The sequence below is a fragment of the Ostrea edulis genome, chromosome 8 (genome assembly GCF_947568905.1).
Source record: "Ostrea edulis chromosome 8, xbOstEdul1.1, whole genome shotgun sequence".
In the NCBI taxonomy this organism is placed as follows: Eukaryota; Metazoa; Mollusca; class Bivalvia; order Ostreida; family Ostreidae; genus Ostrea; species Ostrea edulis.
The window spans coordinates 45,294,455-45,321,675 of NC_079171.1; the positions used below are offsets into that span (position 1 = coordinate 45,294,455).

At 36.0% G+C, this 27,221-nt stretch overlaps 1 protein-coding gene across 4 annotated transcripts; it reads left to right on the top strand.

Moving 5' to 3' along the window:
* The first annotated feature begins 303 nt into the window (after positions 1 to 303).
* Positions 304 to 25,654, top strand: LOC125661343 (uncharacterized). Of its 4 annotated transcripts, XM_056146803.1 has the most exons (8): positions 307 to 461; positions 9,265 to 9,782; positions 14,089 to 14,234; positions 14,277 to 14,397; positions 15,654 to 15,771; positions 19,843 to 20,010; positions 21,735 to 21,951; positions 25,174 to 25,654. In XM_056146803.1, the coding sequence occupies exons 1-7, from the start codon at positions 327 to 329 to the stop codon at positions 21,930 to 21,932; spliced, it is 1,404 nt and encodes a 467-aa protein (XP_056002778.1). In that variant the 5' UTR covers positions 307 to 326; the 3' UTR covers positions 21,933 to 21,951; positions 25,174 to 25,654. The 4 variants fall into 4 exon arrangements, with proteins under 4 accessions (XP_056002777.1, XP_056002778.1, XP_048749279.2 ...); XM_056146802.1 differs by having other exon boundaries at positions 304 to 461; positions 14,089 to 14,397; XM_048893322.2 differs by having other exon boundaries at positions 312 to 461; positions 14,089 to 14,397; positions 25,183 to 25,654.
* Positions 25,655 to 27,221: the final 1,567 nt, after the last annotated feature.

The window sequence follows — 27,221 nt, forward strand, 5'->3', positions numbered from 1 at the left end:
TCCGCTACACACAGACACAGGCGAATATATAAAATAAAACAAAATAATAAATTCATTCCTGCTATATACTGCCTCAGTATAGATCTGTAAACGCCAATTTTCATACAGTGGATTTTAAAATAACCTTCAATATAATTTCAAACCTCCTAGACCACAAAAATCAATGATATAGAATATATAAATAAATCTATATGATTAAAAGAAAAAGTCACACATTACACAACAGAAAACATGTAAATAATTCATTAGATGGACAGCGTCGGTAATGGGCCGACTTCTTTATCGTACGACTTCTCCAGAACCAACACTCCCACACTAATTTGAACATGGATGATGATCAGAGAGTTGAAAGAGAACATTATGATGGTGATTGTTCAGACAGTTCTGATTCGGCATCTGCTAAATGCACTCTGTCGGATGAAGAGCAATTACCCTACTCCTCAAGCTCAGTGACCACATCGGTAAGGCATATTTTGTTCAGTTCATGGTTTGGAAAGTTAGAAGCTGACATGGATTCATATTCTCACCAACGAACACTTCACTCAGTTATCGTTGTAGTTTACTTTTCTTAGCAAACAGCTACTTTCAACGTAATCAAATGATATAAAGAACAATTGTGTTGGTTTATCTATAGTGCTACAGTCAACGCATAATATGTATACGGTGTGACCGTTGGACCGAGCGAAGCATGTAATGGTCATTGGTGTGTCCCAAGTGGTAATCATAATTCCGTTAAGTACGGTAGATTATGATTCATTTAAAAATAAATATTTTTAATGAAATTTTCCTTGCGCTAAAAACCCAGTAAGATCTCAATATTAAAGGGATTTATATGTGGAGAACAGTTTTACAGGATCCGCCTATTCATTGAACGCGGGAAATAAAACACAAGGCGACGTAAACTGTGCATTGTGACGTCACATTTAGCCTCGACTTTTTTTCTCTTTTTCAAAGCAAATTTTTACAACAATAATACATACCGTATGCAATAAAAAGGCCGTTATAAACATGATAAAACTAAACAAAATTAACCAATAAATTCAAAATGGTAAAAAAGTAACCGTAATTTTATCGTATATTCTTATTCAAAGAAACTCATGAACTCGTTCATCTATTTGGTCGTATTACGGTTTTATATGTAATTATTTGCTAAAACCTGTTATAATGATAATTATACTATTCACTTTGAACAAACTGAGTGTTTAAATTACGAATTGCACGTCAGAGTCTTCTATTATTGGCATTCAAAATAAAACACGAATAACTGTTGAAGCAGGTAATGAAAAAATAAATGACGGCGCCCATATGGATCACGAAAATTTCAGTGAACGTATATAGAGATTATCTCTTTTTCTTTTGCTCAATTTGACTTTTTTCTTTTACATACGTGTTACCTTTAGAGCCTTGCTTCACGGACGGGCCTTTGGCCCGTCCGAGCTTCGCTCGGTATGAATGGAGTTTATGCACAGATACCGATGTAGTACAGGGTACTGATGTATCACAGGTACTGATGTAGTACAAGTACTGATGTACAGGGTTTGACACTAAGGCACGTCCGACCGACCGAGTCTACTAAATGATAGGTCAGGTCGGGTAAAATGTCGATTTACTAGTCCGACTGGTCGTGTTAAAAAATAAACAAGAAACTTTACTTTAAACCACAAGATATTTTTTATTATTCTTTCCAAAGAGTTTGAGAGCAAGTTTGAACCTCGTGATGACACAATCTCCAGTGATTGGGGTAAGCAAATTGCTAAATGTGACAATGGTGCATTACCAGCTAGCATCAATGTGACATTTCTAAAATGAATGCGCCATATTGAAATTTTCATGTGACATTTTAAAATAACGATTCCGAGAGACCGGTAATTTATAATCTAAACACTACTGGCAGACAGCATTGCCATAGGTAACTTTAGTTCTATTATTTGTGTTAAAGTTACGTTTTACTTTAGAATTCTCATCGTGATTGTCTGTTTTTACGCTTCCGCGTTTTCATCTTCTGCTCCTAAAGTATTACTGCCAGTACTGGCTTATCATTCAGACGAAAATGAGGCCACTATTAAAAAATTGTTTATTGGGCGTTAGCTGCCCGGCCCTCTCAAAAGTTTGCCGACCCAAAAAAATTTATTGGTCAAACAGCGATTGCTTTTTTTGGTTATTGTCCGGTGCAGAACAGAACCGAGTTCGAGCCGAATTTTAGCCGTCCGAGTCAGTAAAGCGCTTGACAGTCACCTTGCTTCGCTTCAAGCACTTCCTTGATGGTTTGTTTCAAATGTCCGACCTGAAGAGGACAAAATCGTATGCAACTTTATGCGTAAATATAGAGTTTAAAAACTCCAAGGAACGAAGCAAAGCCAATAGACTGCTTGAGTTTGACATGGATTCAATGTGGCTGACGAACGTAGAACGAAATACATAACTGTTAAATTTATTTTCTCAAACCAAGCCATTATAACAGATTCTATGCTAGTTGGAACCCCCAGGTTACACGATGCTTGCAGTGCCTGGTTAATAGTTCATGCAGAAATGCATCTAACATTTATTTCAAAGCTTCAAAGAATTTGAAAAAAGATACAAAATCCACATTGTTTTCAATGTTTTAGACTACAACTTTACATTTTATACCCAAGAAAAACTTTGAAATAAAATCCACTCATCATGCTTTTATGTTACTGAGCAGTACTTATATATTTCATGTAGAAATTTCAAATCTACATAAAACAGTTGTCACACTAGTTCCATGTGTCAGACATGTTCAATGGAATATATAACACAGTGACTGCATGCCTACTAGCATAAAGCAGAGGATGACTAAGAACTAAAGGGTGCATACACAGAACAATACAAAAGTGCAAAGCAAAACTAATTCTTATTTATAAAGTGATGCAAAGTGGTGTACTGATGAATAGTGATGTTGTATACACAGTCTTCACGAAAAACTTTGTGAAGCACAGGCCCTTCGGGCCTCCCAGTATAATAATTTTGCAAGCCCGAACAATATTTTAATGGCCCAAAATGTTTTTTTCTAATTTGACCACTTGTCATTTGCAAGGTACAAGCATGTTCTACTGTAGAAAAATACATATCCAGATTACCATAGTTAAAGAACAACTGACATTATTATATCTTATTTTATTTTTCAACAGTTGACATCAAAAGCTCATGTTCTACTGTGTTTTGTATACACCACGTACAAAACATTGTTTTCTCCCGAATTAAATCTCAGCAAAGGCCCACCCTCGGTCCAATGGGGCTTAACTTTTCAATCTCTTTTTCTCCTTGTACTACTGTTTTTTTTTTTTAATTTATTTGGATCTGATGGTTGTGATTGCGAAATACGCTTGTGAGGTTTGGAATTTCCCTGACGAGCCCCCTCCCTACACGGGTTGAATATTATTTTACGTCCCTCTTGAAAATATTTCACTCATATGGAGACGTCACCACTGCCGGTGAAGGGCTACATAATTTAGGCCTATGCTCAGCGCTTATGGCCATCGAGCAGGAAGGGATCTTTATCGTGCCACACCTGATGTGACAGGGGACCTCGGTTTTTGTCGTCTCATCCGAAGGACCGCCCCAATTAGTCGCCTCTTACGACAAGCAAGGGGGTACTGAGGACCTATTCTAACCCGAAACCCCACAGGAATCCCAACACGGACATTGGAAGTTAATGTAAATATATAGTATGTGCATGTATTTTTTATATATGCACATACTATATATTTACATTAACTTCCAGTGCCTGTGCCTCCCTATACTTCATAAAAAGCAGGATGGTTGATCATTTTTTGATGCAAAATTTCATTGCTACATGTAAGTCATGACAAAGTCTGAGTCTATCTCACGCTATATTTGTAATATTTACAAAACATACAATAAAACATTTACAGGCCCTCCGGACTCCTGGGTTAAATATTTTTAGAAGCCCGATCCCGATTTTACTGGCCTCGGGCATCGGGCCACCGCTTAACGTCGAAGACTGTATACAAAAGCAGATATATAAATATGATAGAGCTGAATATGATAAGGCTGGCACATATGTACATTTAAAAGCATATTTAATTAATGACAAAGAACTTAGCTAATGAAGAGATATAATATAGCAAACAAAATATACAGATATATGTAGACGATGTACAAAAAATTCCAGCAGCACTGACGTATGTGGGAGAACAATATTTAATGCACGAAAAAAATTAGTCCTGACCAAAAAAAAAAAACCTACTTACCTACCCATCATCAAAGGGGTAGGGTAGGCAAACGCCCAACAAACAATTTTTTAATAGTGGCCTGAAGGAAAGTTTGCCCTTTGTCAAGCTTAGGAATTTCTTTGGTGGTATCTTCAGTCCATGCACGTTAAAATTACAATTTCACGGTTTTAACCAATCAGATATAACCTATTACTGTTTGATTAGATACTGAGGAAATCGAAGTCATACTTGTGCTTAAAAGAACGTAAAGTTGTGCTATTACAACAGCACTACAGCGATAAACATTTTTCAAGCACTAAATCGATATATATTCAGTGGGGGATCAGCTCAAAAGTTGAAAAGTTCGTAGATCTACGAAGTCAGTCGGGAAAACCTCAACTAGGTATATCGACGATATGCGCCTTAGCTGAGCATTGTTTTCAATATTCTATGTGCCATTTTTTAATTTAATGCAACTATGGCGCAGGTCGCGTGCTTATCCCAATCACTGAATCTCTATTTATAGTTGTAATAAATAAGTCGCGGTCGGGTGTGATGTTTTACGCCATCTACTCGATGTTAATGTGTGTAAAGTTATGTTTTGGATAAATAGATATAAATTGAATTCATTTTCATTTTTAAAAAAAGAGTTTTATTGAATTAAATATTTATAAGAAATGTTTATTCAATTAATAAATTATGTCTTGAACAAACATTTGTTGGAGTTTAAATATGTGTGGGAATGTCTCTTGATTCAAATATGCCTACTCGTCCTCAAGGAAAGATGTCCCAAGAGAGAAAAAAATGAAAAGGTTGGGAAGAAACAAAACAGGGCTTACGAAATAGAAATTGAAAAAAAAAACCGGTTTAGGTCATTTTATTCTAAATGGACTAACTAATTTCCGTATCAGTAAAATTTAAAGAAACAGAAAATGTGTTTGAAAATAAAAGCATGGAATAAATGACAAGATTAAAGATTTTTTTTTGAGACAATTAAATATGTTTTAATTTAAACTTAACGTATGTAACTTGAATTAAGTATCTAAATATGGAGAAACTATTAGTTAACTTTTTCTGGAAAGTTGGTCAGGCTAGTGGATGTAAGGTCAGGTCTAGTAAAATTTGTTTGATGTAGCTCAGATACCGATGCAGTACAGGTACTGATGTATCACAGGTACTGATGTAGTACAGGTACTGATGTAGCACAGGTATTGATTTAGTACAGGTACTGATGTAGTACAGGTACTGATGTACTACAGGTACTGATGTAGTACAGGTGCTGATGTAGTACAGGTACTGATGATGTACTACAGGTACTGATGTACTACAGGTACTGATGTAGGACAGGTACTGATGTAGTATGGATACTGATGTACAACAGGTACTGATGAAGTACAGGTACTGATGTACTACAGGTACTGATGTACTACAGGTACTGATGTACTACAGGTACTGATGTAGGACATGTACTGATGTACTACAGGTACTGATGTAGTACAGATACTGATGTAGTACAGGTTCTGATGTAGTACAGGTACTGATGTATCACAGGTACTGATGTACTACAGGTACTGATGTAGGACATGTACTGATGTACTACAGGTACTGATGTACTACAGGTACTGATGTAATACAGGTTCTGATGTAGTACAGGTACTGATGTACAACAGGTACTGATGTACTACAGGTACTGATGTACTACAGGTACTGATGTAGGACAGGTACTGATGTAGTATGGATACTGATGTACAACAGGTACTGATGTACTACAGGTACTGATGTAGGACATGTACTGATGTAGTACAGGTACTGATGTAGCACAGGTACTGATGTAGCACAGTTACTGATGTAGCACAGGTACTGATGTAGTACAGGTACTGATGTACTACAGGTACTGATGTAGGACAGGTACTGTTTGTGTTTCTGTAAATAAGTTATGGCATCTTTATGCTTATAATTACATAAGGTACCTAATTAGTTTGAAATGACACCAAATGATACCCTCCTCAGGGTTCGAAATTAACTTTTTTCAAACACTAATCCGTATTGACTATTGATGTTCACTAGTCCGTCCAGTATATCATATAAAATTATCTTCATTTTATTCGGTAGTATTTAATCAAACCAAACACATCACTGTTGCAAGCAATTCAGTCTCTGACACCTACAGAGGAAACAAGACCACCATACTTGAGTTAGCATTCAAGATCTTCAGAAGCATATTATAGTAACCTCTGAGTTAAACATGCAACCCCTTTTATAAACATCCATTGTGCGTTCGAGATCGATGTTCCCGTTGTTCTCGTGCTCAGTTCTTAGAGTCACAGCAGTTCGAAATTTTATCAATAAAGATAATGAAATTCACTCGATTGACCATCGTCGCAAACCACGGGTTATTGTTTCATTCTATTTCGAAATAGAATGAAACAATAACCTGTGGTTTGCGACGATGTTGATTGACAAGCCATGAGCTATGTGTTATGAACTCCTGTGTTAGAGTGACAAATGACGAGAACATGTGCGCACGAACGTGTTTTTCGACCACACTACTTGCAGAGGTTGTGTGAGTTCTTGCACCTCGAACCCATTCTTGTGATGCATACTCGTCATTCAGAATCGGTAGGCCAAAATTGAAAAAACAAATATTTATTTCGTAAATTTCTTAATTGCCATGTGGGCAACTTGAACCATAATTTTAATTCGCCCACTCAGAAATTTAGTCGCAAATGGCTAGTGGGCGACTGTTAATTTCAAACCCTGCATTACATGTATGTTTGTCAACCACTCAACCTATTGTCATCATAGAACCTACCATGACACAAATGAAATTATTGTAAATATACTTGCGTGTTTTACAAATGTAAAAGTGCAGAATATGCACTTTTAAACAAAGTTTTAAGAAGTAAAGCAAACCAATATCATGCATTTACATAGCTTGTCATATGTGGACGACAAAAGGACCCCACTTTTTTCTCAAATCAATGAATTAAGATAGCCAAACTCTTTTTAATGCCATCCTTGCTATAACGCCAAAATAGCCTGGGACAAAAGGTGGCGATATAACGCGGTAACACTGTACAAAAATTTCAGATGAAGATGCTGTATGGGGTTTTACTTGGCCAGGCTTATATTTTAGTCTGATTACTGGACCCAGTCTCAATTTTCAATCCTTTTTTACCCAATCAAATGTCCATAAAATTTCATAGATTTTGCCTTTTAGATATGATTTTATTACATTTGCCTTTTAGATATGATTTTATTACATTTGCCTTTTAGATATGATTTTATTACGTTTGCCTTTTAGATATGCATGATTTTCTTTATTACAAAGCAGACTGATAAGAGAAAAGAGAAATTATTATCTGCACCTTGTTCTTGAAATGAACAAAGGCTTAAAAACTGGTCGTGTGATAAATATCAATAAAGATTTAACATAAACAGACAAACCCAATTTGAAAATACAACATAGCTTTTAATGTTAACGAACTTTTCAGTAAAATAAAATGTTGAACCTCAAAGTTAAGGTGTAAATGAACATCTTGTGGCATTGTAAATTGCAGAATTCAAACTTTGGGGTTTTATTAAATCATCAGAGGACTTCTCAGATTCTTCTGATTCCCAGCACTACAGCTTTCTGATATAGTGCAGACTCAAGTTTGTTAAAATCATGCCCCCAAGGGTCGGGTGGAGCCAGAATAGGGGATCAATGTTATACATATGAGTATATAGAGAAAGTCTTTAGATTTGGGCCAAGGTGACTCAGGTGAGTGATGTGGCCCATGGGCCTCTTATTTTATGTATTTAGTATATGCCTGTCAAAGATGGGACATATTATGGTATGCTATCATTCGTCTCTCTGTCCGGACCTTGTAGGCAAAATGCAAAATTAACCCTAAGCTCTAGATTCTTCAAACTTAATACATGTGATCACCATGATGAGATGAAGATGCCTATTGTTTTTCAAGGTCAAAGATCAAGGTCGTAGTATCAGTTAATAGGAAAACATTGTAGGCAGAATACAAACTGAACCATTGGGGTTAGGACCATCAACCATGGTACACATACACCTTATGCTAAGCGGAGGATGCCTATTATTTCTCAAGGTCAAAGGTCAGGGTTGTAGTATCACTTAATAGAAAAAAAATTGTTGTTGTTACAGATACAGATATTGCCCTTATATTTATTCTGACACAAGCTTCTTCTCAGAGGAATAAAAGTTCAGTTTGCTTTTCAGCTGGATTGGTGCACCTTAACCTACTTTAGCGGTAAAAGTATGTCAAAGAGTTTTCCAGATTTTGTTTGTTTTGTTTTGAATACAGGTATTGCCGTGAAATTTTGTCACATGTATATATATAATCTCCTTCTCAGAAAAATACACAATCAGTTCTCATTTCAACTTGATTGGTGCACCGTGTAGGGCTAAAAGTTGGTCAAATATTATTCTGGACTTTTTCTCATCATAGATAGATATTGCTCTAACATTTTGTCACAATCCCCCTCACAGAGAAATACATAATCAGTTCACATGTCAGATGGATTGGTGCACCATGAGGCCTGACCTACTTTAAGGTTCTTTTATTTGAAATGTGAATGATTTTAATGCAAACTGCATAATGTGCTTATAGGTCCAACGGGTGTATGTTATACCGTTTGTGTTGCTCCTGGTCACCCTCATAAGTCGTTTTGAATAGTCACCCTCATCAGTCGTTCTGAATAGTCACCTTAAGTCGTTCTGGATAGTCACCTTCATAAGTCATTCTGAATAGTCACCTTCATATGTCATTCTGAAAAGTCACCTTCAGAAGTCGTTCTGAATAGTCACCTTAAGTCGTTCTGGATAGTCACCTTCAGAAGTCATTCTGAATAGTCACCATCAACTTTCTGTAACTTTTGAGATGACTACTATTAATTGATTTTATGGGTATAAAACATGTGTTGAGATCAAATATTTACAGTCATGAAATGTTCCAAATTTAGTCATGAGAGAGATGACCTGGGCAAAGATTGAGGTCCCAGTCTTGTTCATAATGGGCTGATCGTTAAGATTATAATTTATTTTTATTTGTTGCAGTCTGAATCAGAATCATATTCAACAACAAGGGGTAAACGCCTTACTAAACGGAGGGTTCGGTGTGGATCAACGGCAAATCAGGAGAAGGGAAAAGATGCATCTTCTTCCGAGTCCGATTCTGAACAATGGGAAAAACCTAAGGACATGTTATTTCCTTCCAATTTCGATATTGAAGATATTGCAGAGCTGATGGTATTCTATGACAAGGAACCAACACCAATGGACTCTTTTCTGAAACAGATTAAAGAAATAAAACATTTTCAAGTTCCTGTGGCAGTTCTGGCCAATTTCAAAAAGATGACTCAGGAACTGTTGGGAGATTTTCATTTAGATTTGGAGATGATCACTCAAGCTGCTAAGGAGATTTCTGATACCAAAGACCAAGAAAGGATGTCAGAAATACGACAGCTTGGATCAACTGTTTTTGGGACTATTACCACTAAAGCTGGATTGGTGAATAGGCACATGAACACCATGCTGGGAAATGATGTACAAAACATGGATATGTACATGTTCAGGTTAGTTTTTACATATTTTTCAGTCCGTGAGGACAATCCCATGAAAGGGGTTTAATTCTAGTTTTTCGTACTTTTAGCTCACTTGAGCTTAGAAGCTTTTCTCATTAGTACCGATAGTCTCCATCCATCCATATGTGAACTTTACACATTTTGACGTCTTCTCTAGAACCACTGAACTAATTTCAACCAAACGTGGTACAGAGCATCCTTGGGTAAAGTGGGATTCAAACTTTTTCAAATGATTGGCAATACCTACATTAGAATCTACATTTTAAACTTTTCAAATCTTAAATCATGGCCCCAGGGGATAGGATGGGGTCACAATAGGGGATCAAAATTTTACATAAATGAATGTATCAGAAATAATATTAAAAATCATCTTCAAAACTTATGCATTTTTTGGCTATATTTCATCATCTGTAGTTACCATTATTTTGTATCAACTGAAAATCTAAAATAAAAAGCTGATCTGAAAAGCAGATTTCCAGATTATTCCCCATTTTCAAAGGAATAAACTTGATCAAATTAGAAACATGTATTTAGACCATGAAGCTATAGATTTATTGATTGTTTAACCTTTCTCCTCATGGCCTTGTTCATTTATATGTACAAATATGCATTTAGATTGTTGATGTAATATGTTATGGGAAACGTTTCCATGGTAACAGACCCTGAAGTGCAATACTACATCGGTGGAATGGTGAACTGAACTGTTTGTGAATGAACACTTTTGTTTGGGGAACGTTCGCTGAACGGTTTGAACAGAACAGTTCTCAGGGAGAACAGAAATGTTCTTATTGAGAAATGGATATCTATAAAGAACAGGAAGTCCTTTACGAAAATTGTAAATTTGATGATCCCAGGGGTAGGGGTTGTGGTATCAGGGTGAGGTCAATGTGATCAGTTATTAAATGTGTGAACAATAGACATTTCTAACTTCTTGATAACTATACCATTCCAATTCTATTCAAATTTGGTATGGATTGATTGATTGATGTTTTCCGCCACACTCAACAATTTTTCAGTTATCTGGTGGCGCCCAGTTTTTATTGGTGGAAGAGAGAACCCAGATACAATGTACCAGGGAAGAAACCATCGACCTTCCGAAACAAAACTGGAAACTTTCTCATTTACCGGCGCAAGTGGGATTAGAACCCGCGCCGACAGAGGTGAGAGGCCGTGTGATTTTGAGCGTGATGCTCTTTATTGTCATATAAATTCTGGTAAGAGTTCTCCTGGAGAAAAAGTTTGTCATTATATAGTAATCAAAATTTTGATATGAGTTTATCTCATTACCAGTCTGGGTACAACTTCTTGAAAATAAATCGAGGATTTCATACATTATACTATACATAATTTACTATGAACATGCCTTTCAATTGAATAAAAAAAAGTAGATACAATGATCATACTTGTTTGTTGTTTTGTTTTTCATTTGAATTGCTGTTTGGCTTGAGACGATAATTAGTATAATTATTGCAATTAAACACCAATTTTAAACCTGCGACATTGTATTTTTAAAGCATACCTCTACTCTCGGGCACATGGAGGAAAACTCGTACCCTGATTTATATGACAAAATGACGAAGTTTTTTCTCCGGGAGAACTCGTACCCAGATTTTTATGACAGAAATGACAAAGTTTTTCTCCAGGAGAACTCGTTCCGAGATTTTTATAATACAATTGACAAGTTTTTCTCCAGGAGAACTCATACCCAGGTTTTTATAATACAATTGACAAGTTTTTCTTTAGGAGAACTCGTACCCACATTTCTATTTGATAAAATGACAAAGTTTTTCTCCAGGAGAACTCGTACCCAGATATTGATGGGTTCGACTTCTCTTGGAGAACTCTTACCCGGGTACGAGTTCTCCTGGAGAACTCGTACCTGGGTACGACTTCTCTTGGAGAACTCGTACCCAAATTTCTAGGTGCGAGTTCTCCTGGGTACGGGCTCTCCTGGGTACGAGTTCTCCTGATACCATTTAGTATGTAGCATCTGTAGGTGAAGGGGGGACTGGAAATTGTAAATTTCATGACCCCCACCATAAGGGGCTTTAATTTGGAGGGAAACTGTAAAATTGATGTATTTCTTTAAAAATCTTCTTTACTCCTGGGCATCTAGCAGAGATAGTGAGTAATAATGAGCAAGGAAGCTTCTACCAAAATTGTAAAATTCAGGATCCCTGGGGTAGGGGTTATAACCCCAGGGTGGGGCCAAGTAAACTTACTATATAGTGTGCATGTGTAAAACACTTAAATGACATCTTTAGTAGTATTGATACTAAATTGAAACTAAATGGATATTTAGAGAGAGCAGGTAGTCTTTTACCAAGACTGTAAATTTTATGATCCCTGGAGTAGGGGTTCTTACCCCAGGGTTTGGCCAAACCTAGTAAATAGTATTTATGTGTAAGTTTGCTTATACTGTTTATAATCTAAATGTATACTTAGGAATAGCAGAAAAAGGATGTACAAAAAATGGTGAATTTTACAACTAAGGGTTTTGACTTTAGGATGAGTCCAAATTAGTCATATCTTTAAATGTTAAAACACATATTGCATTATGTAAAGCCTTTCATCAGTGTATGCTTTTTTGAGAGTAGTGAAGGTTTAAGAACACATCTTGTTTTATACTGTTGCTGAACATTAGAATTAGCTTAGGCCTAAAAAAAATAATGTTGTGTTTCCGATCACCCCCTTGAAATTTTTAAGGGTTGGTAGGTAGGGATTTTTTTTTTTTGTGACCATAAAATTCGAAGTATTTTCAACTTTTATATGAAGATCCCAAGTTAAATATCGTTTTGAAAGCATCAAATACAAATTACCATCAAGGTCTTCATTATAGTATTAAAAAATTTAAGTTTATGAGAAGTGTATAAAATATGTCCGTTAATTTCAGCAGCGTGTTAGTATTGGTATTGAATTTTGTAAATGTATTTTGATATTGAAATATGTTTATCTATTTGAGTTGTCATATATTTTGACTGAATAGTAAAGGATTTTCAACTTCCATATGAATCCTACATTTGTACAGATTGAAGAGCCTAATTATATGTTACCAAACAATATGAAATCTTCATCAACATAAGATTAGAAAAATACCAATTATAGAATATCAAATGTAGCACAAAAATACAATAGCAGTTTTAGAAAATGACAACTGGTGACAAATATGTTATTCCCTCTGTTTTACTGGTACCATGTACATGTACTAAAATGACAACTTCGGTCATATACACCATCAATTCAAACACAAAAAACAAGCATATAAAAGTTTAGTCCTCTTCAAGACACTGTTTTAAGTCATTCTACTTTTTCTTTCCATAAGGTCTTTGGCAAATTGGTTTTAGTCCTGAAGATTTACAGTCATTGTAGATTGGAAGAACAGTTTTGGTCGTCCTCCACAAAAACAACAACTTTATTATGAAGGAGCTCACACAAAACTTTAATAAATTTTACTCCAAAGGAGATCATATTTCCTACTGTCGTGTTATAGTTGTCAACCTCTGTCCACGATGACCGGTCTTTTCTGACAGCGTCCCAACACGTAATTGTTGTTTTATACAACTTTTCATTGGTGTCCGACATTGGATGTATTTCATTTCTAATGTCAACGAAAGTGTCACTTTCCTTTAAACTAAGGAAGATCTTCTTCTCCGGGAAATGATTGCATTTTCCATGTTGCACATTAAACAGAACGCGTTGTGTTGCCATGTCTAAACAATGACAAACGAAAGTATCCACTGCACATGTTCACGCATATATAATTAGATGAGCGGTTTCTACTTTCCAGCGAATTCTAAAAATAAACACTGGATATTTTTATTGCTGTTATATTTCAGGACGCAAAAAAGATCGAGGGACTTCGATTTTTTATTTTCTTATGAAAAAGATGGTCGGTAGGTTAATAAATTATTATTTTTCCAAGATTTGCAATAAAAACTTTTGGGTCAGGGGGTCTGAAGGACAGTCGGTCGGGTGACCGGAAACACAACATTTTTTTTTTTTACGCCTTAGGTATTCAGAACAGGAATTTTTTTCTCGAGATTTCATAGCCCCTCGTAGTAGTGATACTTTTTCACTGGTACTCAGGTGACCGATAAGGCCTGTGGGCCTCTTGTTTATAATGAAAGGTGAAGATAACGAACAGTGATCAATCTCATAACTCCTACAAGCAATACAAAATAGAGCGTTGAGCAAACATGTTATTAAATACAATTAAATGCATATGCATTTGTCAAATTTGAGATAATTATAATTGATATTCTTATGATATTTAATTTGGATTTGTGAATATTTGTAGGTTATACAGTGAGTGGCATGCAGGAGTGATTGAGTTTTTACGGCGCTGTATCGATTTTGTGCACTCTATCCTATATCCACAGACATGTCCAACTTTATCTTCAAATGAGGATAATATATCTCCAGACCAGGATAATTTATCTCCAGGTCAGGATAATTTATCTCCAGACCAGGATAATTCATCTCCAGACCAGAATAATTCATCTCCAGACCAGGATACTTCATCCCCAGATCAGGAGAAACTTACATCAGAAAGATTTTGCCACAATTTGTTTATGAGTTTTTCAAGAATTTGTCTGCTTCAGCCAAGGTACATAATTAAGAACATGAATTTTTCAGTTCAAAGGACTATGTATTATATAAACTAGTTGCTCACCAAAATTAAAAATTAAATGTAGAAAAGAAAATATTATGCACCTCAGTTGTCCTCAACTGGATAAAAATGACATAGAAACTGAAATGATGATACCACAAACATCCTGCATGTGTACAAGCAATGACTTGTAGATCATCGTGTTTATGTCTTGAATTTATTTCTCAGTTTTAAAACAAAACTGACACCGTGATTGTTGTCACTCTGTGACTCACTGAACTTGGCTGGCATATAGGCATACTACCCAGAGTCCTCTGCATCTCTGCACAGAGACCGCATAACACATACCAATGTTGGATAATGTACATCAGCGATTACAACGAAAAGTAGTTTGCGGCAATTCCCTTTTCCATTATTTCTATTAGAAAAGATTTGGGGGATTTAAAGAAAAATCATACCCCATATTTGTGAGGAAAACTATTGAAATTAATACAAAGTTTTGTTATTGCAAACTAGATATGTTTAAGGGGTTTAATTGAACAGCCAACCAAAGATATATATACTGTCACAGTGCTTTTACTTTTGATTAACATGGGATGATATTTCTGTATTTATCTGAGCATTTCTCACTAATCTTTGAACTTTTACTTAATACAATCAGGGCTTGAAGCTAACTTTTTATGTCACCAGTCCAACCGGACTGATAGGGTATACATTGTAATTTCAACCAGTCCGCAGAAAAATTTACCAGTCCAACAGAGTTTTCCAGAAATAATTAAACATATTTCGTTAATGTTATTAAAATGAAATTTAACTCGATATGCCTCGGACAATATTTCAATGTTCAATTAAATGTGGGATTTATATATTACGTCTTCATATATCTACAGATCGAAGCATGCCAAATGTGTAAATAAAATTTCATAAACTTTATATTTTCCAAAATGATGCTTTAGAAAATTATCCAGTCCCATCGGACTGACTAAAACAAATGTCAGTCAGTCCGCCAGACTTTTAACAAGTCACAGACTGACGGGCATATGTTAATTTCGAGCCCTGACAATGGATATTGAACGATATAATGGAACTTAACCAAAACACTTTTATCAATCAAGGATGTTCTCGGAGCATTTGTAGTGGTCCCCATTATAATTAGCTACAACTGTGGCTAATTATAAATTATAAATTCTTTTGTATATAAAATTTGGAGAATGAATAATGGATGATATCAATGAATAAGACTTTTTTCTTAGGTCACAGAGAAGACCATGTGGAATATTTCGAAAGAAGATTGTAGTAAGTGAGCCAGACATCAGTTTTGTTCAGACGATGACACTTACACGAATTCCTGTGCTTGTCATGGTGTGTGAGGTAAGGATGGGCTGTGGTAAGGGTTGTTTTTTTTTTACGCCTGATTAAGACTGACATATTATGATATAGAGATCATGTCCGTTCGTCTGTCCCGCTACGTGTCTGACTCATAACTTTTAAACTGTAATGAGGGTTTTTATATGCCCGTCGAAGACGTGACATATGGTATGGCGTCGTCTGTCTGGACCTTGTGGGCAAGATACAGACCAAACCGTAAGCTCCAGGATTTTACAACTTGGTACATTTAATCACCATGATGAAAGGAAGATGCCTACTGTTTTTCAGATCAAAGGTCAAGGTTGTAGTATCACTTAGTAAGAAACCTTGTGGACAGGATACAAACCAAACTGTAAGCTCCAGGATTTTACAACTTGGTACATTTGATCACCATGATGAGAAGAAGATGCCTTTTGTTTTTCAAAGTCAAAAGTCAAAGGTCGTAGTATTATTTAGTAGGAAAATCTTGTAGGCTGGATACAAACCAAACTGTAAGCTCTAGAATTTCGCAGCTTGGTACATTTGATCACCATAATTAGAGGAAGATGCCTATTGTTTTTCAAGGTTAAAGGTCAAGGTCGCTGTATCACTTAGTTAGAAAAAATTGTAGGCAGGATACAGACTGAACTGTTGGTTCTAGGACCGTCAAACTTTGTACATATACATCTTATGCCAAGTGAAAATATTACATAGAGAGTACATGATTTGTCTTGTTTTTACGATGCAAAGAAAGTGTGTCACATCCTGATGATTGCTGATACTACCTGAAGCCAAGTTCTACAAATCATGATGTAAGAAAACAATACATATTACATGATTTGTAGAACATGTAGCTTTTCCAGGGCATATTTTGTACTGTTGGTGATACTATTGTTTTATACACCCGACGAAGACAGACATATTATAATATGGAGATTGTGTCTGTTCGTCTGTCTCGCTTCATGTCCGGATCATAACTGAAATACTATGAAACCAAAAATCATCCAACCTTGTCAGCTGATACATCTTGGGTAGAGGGTGGGTCACACTTTAAAGTTAGGTCACTGTGACTGTGACCTTTGATTAAGATGATATGGCGAAATTTAGCAGAATCTTATCTGACTTGTAATTGGACAATTATTTGATCTATAATCATCAAACTCGGCCAGTTAATACATCTTAGGTAGAAGGTGTGTCACTTTCTAAATCAAGGTCACTGTGACTTATAATTAAGACGATATGGCAATATATGGCATAACCTTTTTTGTGTCCATTTCAAAAGATATTGCCCATATTAAAGCTTTTTAGCTCACCTGAGCTGAAAGCTCAAGTGAGCTTTTCTGATCACCCGTATTCCGGCGTCCGTCCGTCCGTCTGTCCGTCTGTAAACTTTTCACATTTTCAACTTCTTCTCAACAACCACTGGGCCAATTTCAACCAAAGTTGGCACAAAACATCCTTAGGTAAAGGGAATTCTAAATTGTTAAAATAAAGGGCCAGGCCACCTTCCAAGGGGAGATAATCAAGAAAAGGTAAAAATAGGGTAGGGTCATTAAAAAATCTTCTTCTCAAGAACCACTGGGCCAGAAAAGATGAAATTTATAGATAAGCTTTATTAGGTAGTGCAGATTCTAAATTGTTAAAATCATGGCCCCCGGGGGTCGGATGGGGCCACAATAGGGGGTCAAAGTTTTACATACAAATATATAGGGAAAATCTTTAAAAATCTTCTTCTCAAGAACCACTGAGCCAGAAAAGCTGAGATTTATATGAAAGCTTCCTTATATAATGCAGATTCTTAATTGTTAAAATCACGGCCCCCGGGGGTCGGATGGGGCCACAATAGGGGGTCAAAGTTTTACATACAAATATATAGGGAAAGTCTTTAAAAATCATCTTCTCAAGAACCACTGAGCCAGAAAAGCTGAGATTTATATGAAAGCTTCCTTATATAATGCAGATTCTAAATTGTTAAAATCACGGCCCCCGGGGGTCGGATGGGGCCACAATAGGGGGTCAAAGTTTTACATACAAATATATAGGGAAAATCTTTAAAAATCTTCTTCTCAAGAACCACTGAGCCAGAAAAGCTGAGATTTATATGAAAGCTTCCTTATATAATGCAGATTCTAAATTGTTAAAATCACGGCCCCCGGGGGTCGGATGGGGCCACAATAGGGGGTCAAAGTTTTACATACAAATATATAGGGAAAATCTTTAAAAATCATCTTCTCAAGAACCACTGAGCCAGAAAAGCTGAGATTTATATGAAAGCTTCCTTATATAATGCAGATTCTAAATTGTTAAAATCACGGCCCCCGGGGGTCGGATGGGGCCACAATAGGGGGTCAAAGTTTTACATACAAATATATAGGGAAAATCTTTAAAAATCATCTTCTCAAGAACCACTGAGCCAGAAAAGCTGAGATTTATATGAAAGCTTCCTTATATAATGCAGATTCTAAATTGTTAAAATCACGGCCCCCGGGGGTCGGATGGGGCCACAATAGGGGGTCAAAGTTTTACATACAAATATATAGGGAAAATCTTTAAGAATCTTCTTCTCAAGAACCACTGAGCCAGAATAACTGAGATTTATATGAAAGCTTCCTTATATAATGCAGATTCTAAATTATTAAAATCATGGCCCCCGGGGGTCGGATGGGGCCACAATAGGAGTCAAAGTTTGTTTTTTTTTTGTTTTTTTTTTTTTGATATAGTGCAGATTCAAGTTCGTTAAAATCATGGACCCCGGAGATTGAATGGGGCCTCAAGGGGGGCATAAAAGTTTTACATACAAATTTATAGGAAAAATCTTTTAAAATCAACTTCTCAAGAACCACTGAGCCAGAAAAGCTGAGATTGATATGAAAGCTTCCTGATATAGTGCAGATTATAAATTGCTAAGATCATGGCCCCCCGGGGGTCGGATGGGGCCACAATAGGGGGTCAAAGTTTTACATACAAATATATAGGAAAAATCTTTAAAAATCTTCTTCCCAGAACCACTAAGCCAGAAAAGCTGAGATTTATATGAAAGCTTTCTGATATAGTGCAGATTCAGGTTTGTTGAAATCATGCCCCCCTGGAGTAGGATGGGGCCACAATAGGGGATCAAAGTTTTACATACAAATATATAGGGAAAATCTTTAAAAATCTTCTTCTCAAGAACCATTGGGCCAAAGAAGTTCATATTTACATGAAAGCTTTCTGACATAGTGTAGATTCAAGTTTGCAAAAACCATGGCCTCCAGGGGTAGGTTTGGGGCCATAATAGGGACTACGGTTTTACATGCAAATAGATATGGAAAATCTTCTGATATGGACCAAGGTGACTCAGGTGAGCGATGTGGCCCATGGGCCTCTTCTTTCATTAAAGTGCAACGCAGACACGAGGTTCATGACAATAGCTCTCCAGACAGTCATCCTGGTGAGCTAGAAATAAATTTGTATGTCCCTGCAACTAAAACCAAGGTGCACATTGTTTTTGTCATGTTTATCCATCAGTCTGTCTGTTAAAACTTAACCTTGCTCACAACTTTTGGATGGTGAGTGATTCTCATATTTGACATGTGCATTCCTTGTGACAAAATCTTTTCAATATTTTTTTACCTTGTGACCTTGACCTTGGAGTTTGACATACTTTTATGAAAACCTAACCTAGGGAACATTGAACTAGTTAAGGTAGACTGCAGGTCTTTCATAGTTTTTAATGATGATTTGTAAATATAGGATTTTTATGACAAGGCCTTTCATGATCTTTGACCTTGTGACCTTTATCTTGCAATTTGACCCAAATTTCAAAACTTTAATGTTTAATTTCAATATGTATTCTTTCATATCTTCAGTTTCTGATTAAAAAGAGTTCTTATTATATTGGTACAAGACTGCAGAGTATTCTTAGCAGGTCATATTTTCATTGGAAGCATAAAGACTTCTGATTTTTAATTCAGAATACTATTATTTACATCCATTTTTTGCAAAGAAATCCCATAATATGTGATGTTGAATCTTTGGGAGTTTAGCAGATAGTGTGTGTATGAACCTGTTACTCTCTATATGTAATGGTATCAGTATTCATGGTTTTAATTAAAGGTTGAGCGAGATGAACCCTGCAGTTACAAAACAAAACACAAAGAGACCTGGATAGAGCAGATTTTCAACTCCAGAGTTTTAGGGCAAATCGGAATGGAGCTTTTGAGTGCCAGTAAAATATCGTTTTTTACACCACGTGTTGTAGGAATCGCACGTTTAAGAACCGAGGTAAGAGGGAAGAAACAGCTAAAACCAAACTTTCCACTTCCAAAAGTATTGATAGATGAAATAGCAGGAACACCTGTGCCTTTCACCATTTATCAATTGTTCAATTTGTTGATGATTGTGTTTCATTTATTTGTCTCTGTTTAAGAATAAATTATGTCTCCCCTCTTCCAGGGGGAGACATGGTTGTTGTTTTACTTTCTGTCCATCCGTCTGTCTGTCACAAAATCTTGAGAACACCTCCCCTCCAAGATGGCTTATCCGGTAGACTTAAAACATTGTACAATGCTTCAATGCTATTGATAGATATGCATATCGTCAGCACGGGAGGATCCAATGATTTTCCTAGAAGTCATAGTGGATCTGAGAGGGGTAGAGGATGTAAAATAGCTTGTGAACACTTCTCCAGCTATATGGCTTATCCAATAGATTTGAGAATTTGTACAAAGATTTGCAGGGCTTGAAGCTAACATTTTATGTCACCAGTCCAGCCGGACTGATGGGGAATGATTTTAACCAGTCCGCAGAAAAATTTACCAGTCCAACAGTTTTTCAGAAATAATTAAACATATTTCGTTAATGTAATTAAAATGAAATTTAACTCAAAAAATGAATATGCCTCAGACAATATTATAACACTTAAATGTGGGATTTATATAATTTAGGAATCAAATTCGCCTGATATCTACAGATCAAAGCATGCCAAATGTGTGAATAAAATTTCATAAGTATATTTTCCAAAATGATGCTTTAGAAAATTAACCAGTCCCATCGGACTGACTAAAACAAATGTCAGTCAGTCCGCCAGACTTTTAACCAGTCACAGACTGACGGGCATATGTTAATTTCGAGCCCTGATTTGTAGATGTACATATTGTAGGGACAGGATAATCCAATTGTTTTCCTTTAAGTTATAGTAGATCTGAGGGGTGGAGGGTGTAAAATAGTTTTTGAACACTTCTCCTATATGGCTTATCAGAGTATATAATGTCTATGTTCCTGCCCATGCTGTCTCCCCATATCATGCAGAGCATTAAGGGGAGGTTTCATTTGGAGCACCTCCAATTTGGGGAGCTGGGGAGACATTTGTTTTTAGCTCACCTGAGCTGAAAGCTCAAGTGAGCTATTCTGATCGCCTGTTGCCCGTCGTCTGCCTGTCTGTAAACATTTTACATTTTCGACTTCTTCTTCAGAACCACTGGGCCAATTATAACCAAGCTTGGCCAAACACATCCTTGGGCAAGGGGCTTTCAAATGAAGGGCCATGCCCCCTTCAAAGGGGAGATAATCACGAAAATGCAAAAATAGGGTGGGGTCATTTAAAAATCTTTTTCTCAAGAACCACTGGGCCAGAAGAGCTGAAATTTAGATGAAAGTTTCCTGACATAGTGCAGATTCAATTTTGTTAAAATCATGGCCTGGGAGGTAGGGTGGGGCCACAGTAGGGGATCCAAGTTTTACATACAAATATATAGGAAAAATCTTCTCAAGAACCACTAAGCCAGAAAAGCTGATATTTACATGAAAGCTTCCTGTCATAGTGCAGATTCAAGTTTGTAAAGATATTGGCCTCCAAGGGTAAGTTGGGGCTACAATAGGTATCAAAGTTTTACATGCGAATATGTAAGGAAAATCTTTAACTGTGGGCCACGGTGACTCAGGTGAGCAATGTGACCCATGGGCCTCTTATTACAAATGTGCATTGCATATATATTTTGTTTCTTCAGATAATGTTCTTCGTGTTGGATATCACTAAGGAGCATTTGGATGCCATACAAAGGAATGAAGCTTTAGAGGGAAAGCGTTCCTCAATTCATTACACAAAAACCTACAATATTCTGACACCCGGGGACAGGTCTGAAGTTCAGGACATTCTCTATTACATGGCTGCAATCCAGAACTTCAACTTCTTTTTACCTTTATAGTGGGAATTGAAGAGCAGACGTATGTATCATTTGTAAGCTGATTGAAACAGCGTATTGTTTTGATTAAAGAACATCATAACATATGCAAATTCTTAATGAAAAAGAAATTTATGCTCAGTTCGTATTCCTTACATGGCTTATGAGATTGATCACTGTTCATTATCTTTACCTTTTCAATTAGGCAACCCCCCCCCCCCCCCCCCCCCCAAATAATATAGTTTCTCGGGCCAAAAATTTCATATTTTGATGGAAATTTTAGCAGATAAATTTTTTTACTTAGCTGTAGCATGAGTTATCTTTCTTTTTTATGTGGACTATAGAATGAATTACCTTTTTGATCAAAAGGATATTTACAATTTTATTAAAACCTTCTGAAAGTGTTACATAAATATCTATAACACAAGAGTTACCTTATGTATTTAAGGAAACAAATATACAACATATATTGGAGAGAGAAAACCATGTGGTACCTTTTTAATCGATATGGTGGGGCCTGAGAAACTATTGATTAATCTTTTGGGGCTTAATGGCTTTATGTTGTTGACAGGAACCAACACAATTTAGTTGTTAAATTTGCAAAATAGTGCTGATTACTTTGATCTTTGGTACAGGAAACAGATATAGATAGCTAAATGGGGAACCAAATATGTACGTGTATGAGACGGAAGGGATTTTCGTGAAACTTTAGAATAAGTTAAAATTGAAAAATTTATAAAGCCCTGTATTAAAACTTGAATCGGTATATGATTCTAACTACTTTTCTCTTTTTACGTGTAGATACACATAAATGCATTTTAATTGTCTTCCATTGTTCTGGAATTAACATTTAGACTATAAACTTCCTGTTTAACTATGGACACTGAAAACGAAGTTGTAAAAAATAGAAAAACAGAAGCAGTATTGTTGGGTAATTTTGATGTTTTGGTTTTACTGAGCAAGTACTCAATAAAATTATTTCAAGACTAAGGAGTTAAGGTTTTATTCATTGATTCCTTTAAAAATCTAGTTATTTATATGGCATTTGAAAAAGGCAATATATATTGCAATATCTAAATTAAAATATTGCAGTACATCACAATATCGCTACGAGCAAAAGGCAAAAGCTGATCAAATCAACTTGTGTATGCATTCTTATCATTCAGCTTACTGACAAAAATTCAATGTTGTCGGGTCTTACTAAACAGAGAATCCTGGGCATTTTAATTATTAGTTTAACATGAGTGTATAATAGGCCCTAGTACTGTATATATATAACAACAGATTTTACTTAAATGATCCCAAAATTTGCAATATCACTATAAAGTATTTGTAAAAATCAATGGGGCCTGCAGGCCTTATCAGTCACCCGAGTACTAGTTCAGAGTATCGCTAGCCCTATTCGGGTCATACAATTTATTTTTTTCATGTTTTACATTTCTAAGCTAAATTCCTAGCCTAATATTCAGCAGTTTTCATATTAAATCTATAATAATTTTTCAGTTCTGCATGTCTTTGCTTAATCTAGTAAAATTAAGCAATAGTAATTCAGCAGCACAAAGCAAGATGTGTTCTTAAACACAAATCCCCCATATGCCCCTATTTTACTTAACATGTTATATTAAGAAGGTCGAATAACAGAGAAATTTGATATGGATGAAAGTGCCAAAACAATTCAAGACTTTGAGCAGACAATATCTTCCTATGTGCAGATTGGATTGGCCCTTTACCATTTGGCCTAAAAATCAATATGAGTCATCAACTTCTTAGGATTTATTATATAGCCATCAATATATCGTTCTTTAATACTGTGGATTTCACAGCGTGTGATCCGGTTTTGTATCAGTATCCTCTGAAACGACGTCGCAGTGTATCAATGCAATGTTATTTGTGGACAATTTTGACTGCATCACATAACAAAACTGCGTACACAAAATATAATTTCATTGTATGTCTGTAATTTTGATAATTTGGATTACATTTAGTATCTTATAAATGTGGATTTAAAATGCATAAGAGGGTATATAATAAATTTCCGAAGAGTTGGATCACATCTTGTTGACAGGCGCGGGTCTGATGATCCACGCCTGTCAACTCGACGTGATCCGACTCGTCGGATCAAGTTACTATAGTAATAATATATATGTATCAGTGTACATATACCATGTTTGGTGTCAATCAAGCAAATGATTCTCAAAATTTAGGAGACAATATATCACTATCTCCAGTTTGACCATGTGAACCCAAAATTAATAGGGTCATCTACTCCTTGGAATGGGATCAATATGGGGATCAAAGTTTTATATGCGAATAAATAGGGAAAATCTTTTTAAAATCTTCTCAAGAACCAGTCCTATGGGATCCAGATTAGAATAGGTCTTCAGTACTCCTTGCTTGTCGTAAGAGGCGACTAACTGGGGCGGTCCTTCGGATGAGACTGCAGAAACTGAAACCCCATGTCACAGGAGGAGTAGCATGACAAAGATTCCTCCCTGCCCAAAGCATAGGCCTAAAATTTTGCAGCCCTTCACCGGCAATGGTGACGACTCCAGTGAGATGTTAAGCAATATATTATCAATCAAGAACCACTGGGTCAGAACAGTTGAAATATTCACAATAGCTTCCTGACATTGTGCAGATTCAAGTTTGTTGAAATCATGGCCCTTAGGGTTACTTTGGAGCCACAATAGGGAATCAAAGTGGTATATGCTGATATATATATATATATATATATATATATACATGTATATATATATGGGAAATATCTTTAAGAATATCTCTTGAGCTATTTAAGCTTTATATTTTGTTTATACATTCCATACAGCAATACCTTTCATGTGATCCAATAGTGTGTGATCTTTTGACCTTGACCTGGAAGTTTGACCTACTTTTATGAAAAAATCTTACCTATCCAGTGTGTCCCGAGCTTTCTTAGGTAGATCTTTCATATCTTGTATATAAGATCTTTCATTTCATATCATGCTCTTTAACCTTTTGATCATGAACTCTGAATTTGACCTACTTTTAAGAAAACTTAACCTATTAAGTATATCAGGAATTATTATAGATAGGGATTTCATATTTGGTATAGATTCTTTTTGGCAAGACCTCGTTATACTTTGGTGTTGACCTTGAACAACAGCACAGCCAAGGTGCCTCAGGTGAGCGATGTGGCCCATGGGCCTTTGTTAAAATATTTCATAGCAATATATAAATCCTGGAGAGATTGTGTTGAGAATTCTGTAGACTGTCTTGTTAATTTCAGTATGCGCAGATCCAGAGTGTCGTGTCCCATACAATGCTGCATACTGTGGCGCAAATAGTGACTATGGCGATGACGGCAACAAGGATGATGATGATGATAGTTCTGATGAAGAAGAGGACTGCGATGATGTTGACTCTGGCAGTGGATAAAAATATGGCTGGATACAGATATGAAGCATTTTAACAGCAAACTGGAATTGATAAGAATACATTGTTGCTCCAGATTTAACCCGAATTATTTGATGTTAAATAGCTGTTTACAAACAATTGTTACTTAGCCATTTCTAATGCACAAATCCAGTGACAGTCATGTGTCCAGGTCAGACTTTCAGAAGCCCGAGGTCATGGTGGTCTTATCTGTGTAATGTTGTGTATTTTCTTACTACATGTACATTACCGTGCCTTAAGTTAAAAGAAATAAACAAGAAATGTTTGTAAAACATATATGCCCCCATGGTGAAATATTAAAAAAGGGTAATACACATGCATCATTTAATTGATAGTAGTGCCAGACTAATTCATGATATTAAGCAGACAATATCTTCCTATGTTCAGAGTGGATGGACCATGTGACCTAAAAATTGATAGGGGGTCACCTACTTGGTATGTTGTACCATTGTACCAAATTTGGTGTTAATCAGACAAATGATCCATAGAATATTTGAGACAATATATTACTGTTTCCAGTTTACCCTTGACCTATGATCATATGTACCCAGATTTTATAAGGTTTATCTACTCCTGATGTACCAAGTTTAATGTCTGTCAAGCAAAGGGTTCTCAAGATATTGAATGGACAGTTTTACCTACGACTATATGACCTTAAAATCAATATGGGTTATCTACTCCTTAAGATGTACCGGTGTACCAAGCTTGGTGTCTTTCAACAAAGGGCTCTCGAGATGTTGAGTGGACAGTATCTTCCTTTGTCCAGTTTTACCGTTGGTCTTTGATCATGTGACCTCAAAATCAATGGGGGTCATCTGCTACTTAAGATGTACACCAGTGTACCAAGTTTGATGTCTTGTCAAGCAAAGGGTTCTCGAGATATTGAGCTGACAATATCTTCATATGTCCAGTCAACCTTTGACCATGTGACCTCAAAATCAATAGGGGTCATCTACTCTTTAAGATGTACCAAGCTTAATGTTTCTTGAGCAAAGGGTTCTCAAGATATGGAGCGGAGAGTATATACCTATGTCCAGGTTGATCTTTTACCGTGTGACTTCAAAATCATTAGGTGTCATCTTGAAAGGGCTCTCAAGATATCGAGTGGACAGTTTCTCCCTATGTCCAGAGTGGATTGACCTTTTGACCTGAAAAATCAAAAGAGGGTCCTCTTCTACTCATAACCAACATGCGTATGAAATATCATTAATAGGAGAATGTGAATGGTACTCGGTATATTGCGTACATAGATATAATATACCTCTTAGTAGTTCGTTGTTTTCAGACCTGAAGTTAGACTGCTGCGTTATATATATAATGTTGGTATTCCCTTGATGCGCGTGGGATAATATATAGCTGCCAAACAGACATTACCAGCGGCAAATGTAATTTATGCGTGTCTGCTATATTTTTTTTTTTTTAAATAATCTTTCCACTGTTCTCTTTTTACATGCAAATGTTTTCAAGCATGTACTAAAGGAAAAGTTGATAACTTTAGAAAATAATTTATCTGATTTAAAGTAATTTCAAAAGACAATAGATAAACGTGGACCATACAGCTTTAAAATAGTCTGAGTGAAGTACATATGTAATCTGACACAGATTTTATGAAATCGAGATGAAGAGCATTGAAAATTACTTGAAAAATTGAAATACGATATTCTTTGAATACTTCATTTGAAATACTATTCATTGTTTGTTAATTAAACCAACTATTGCCCTCTGATGTATTTAATAACACGTAAGGAATTGCACGCTTTGATCTAAAGGATAACAAAGTGGATTTTACGACCTAATAAAGCTATCTGAAATGTATTCATTGTTTTTTACAGGCGCTATAGCAATTTATCTTAGCTTAAAGTACAATCATTGATGGAACTC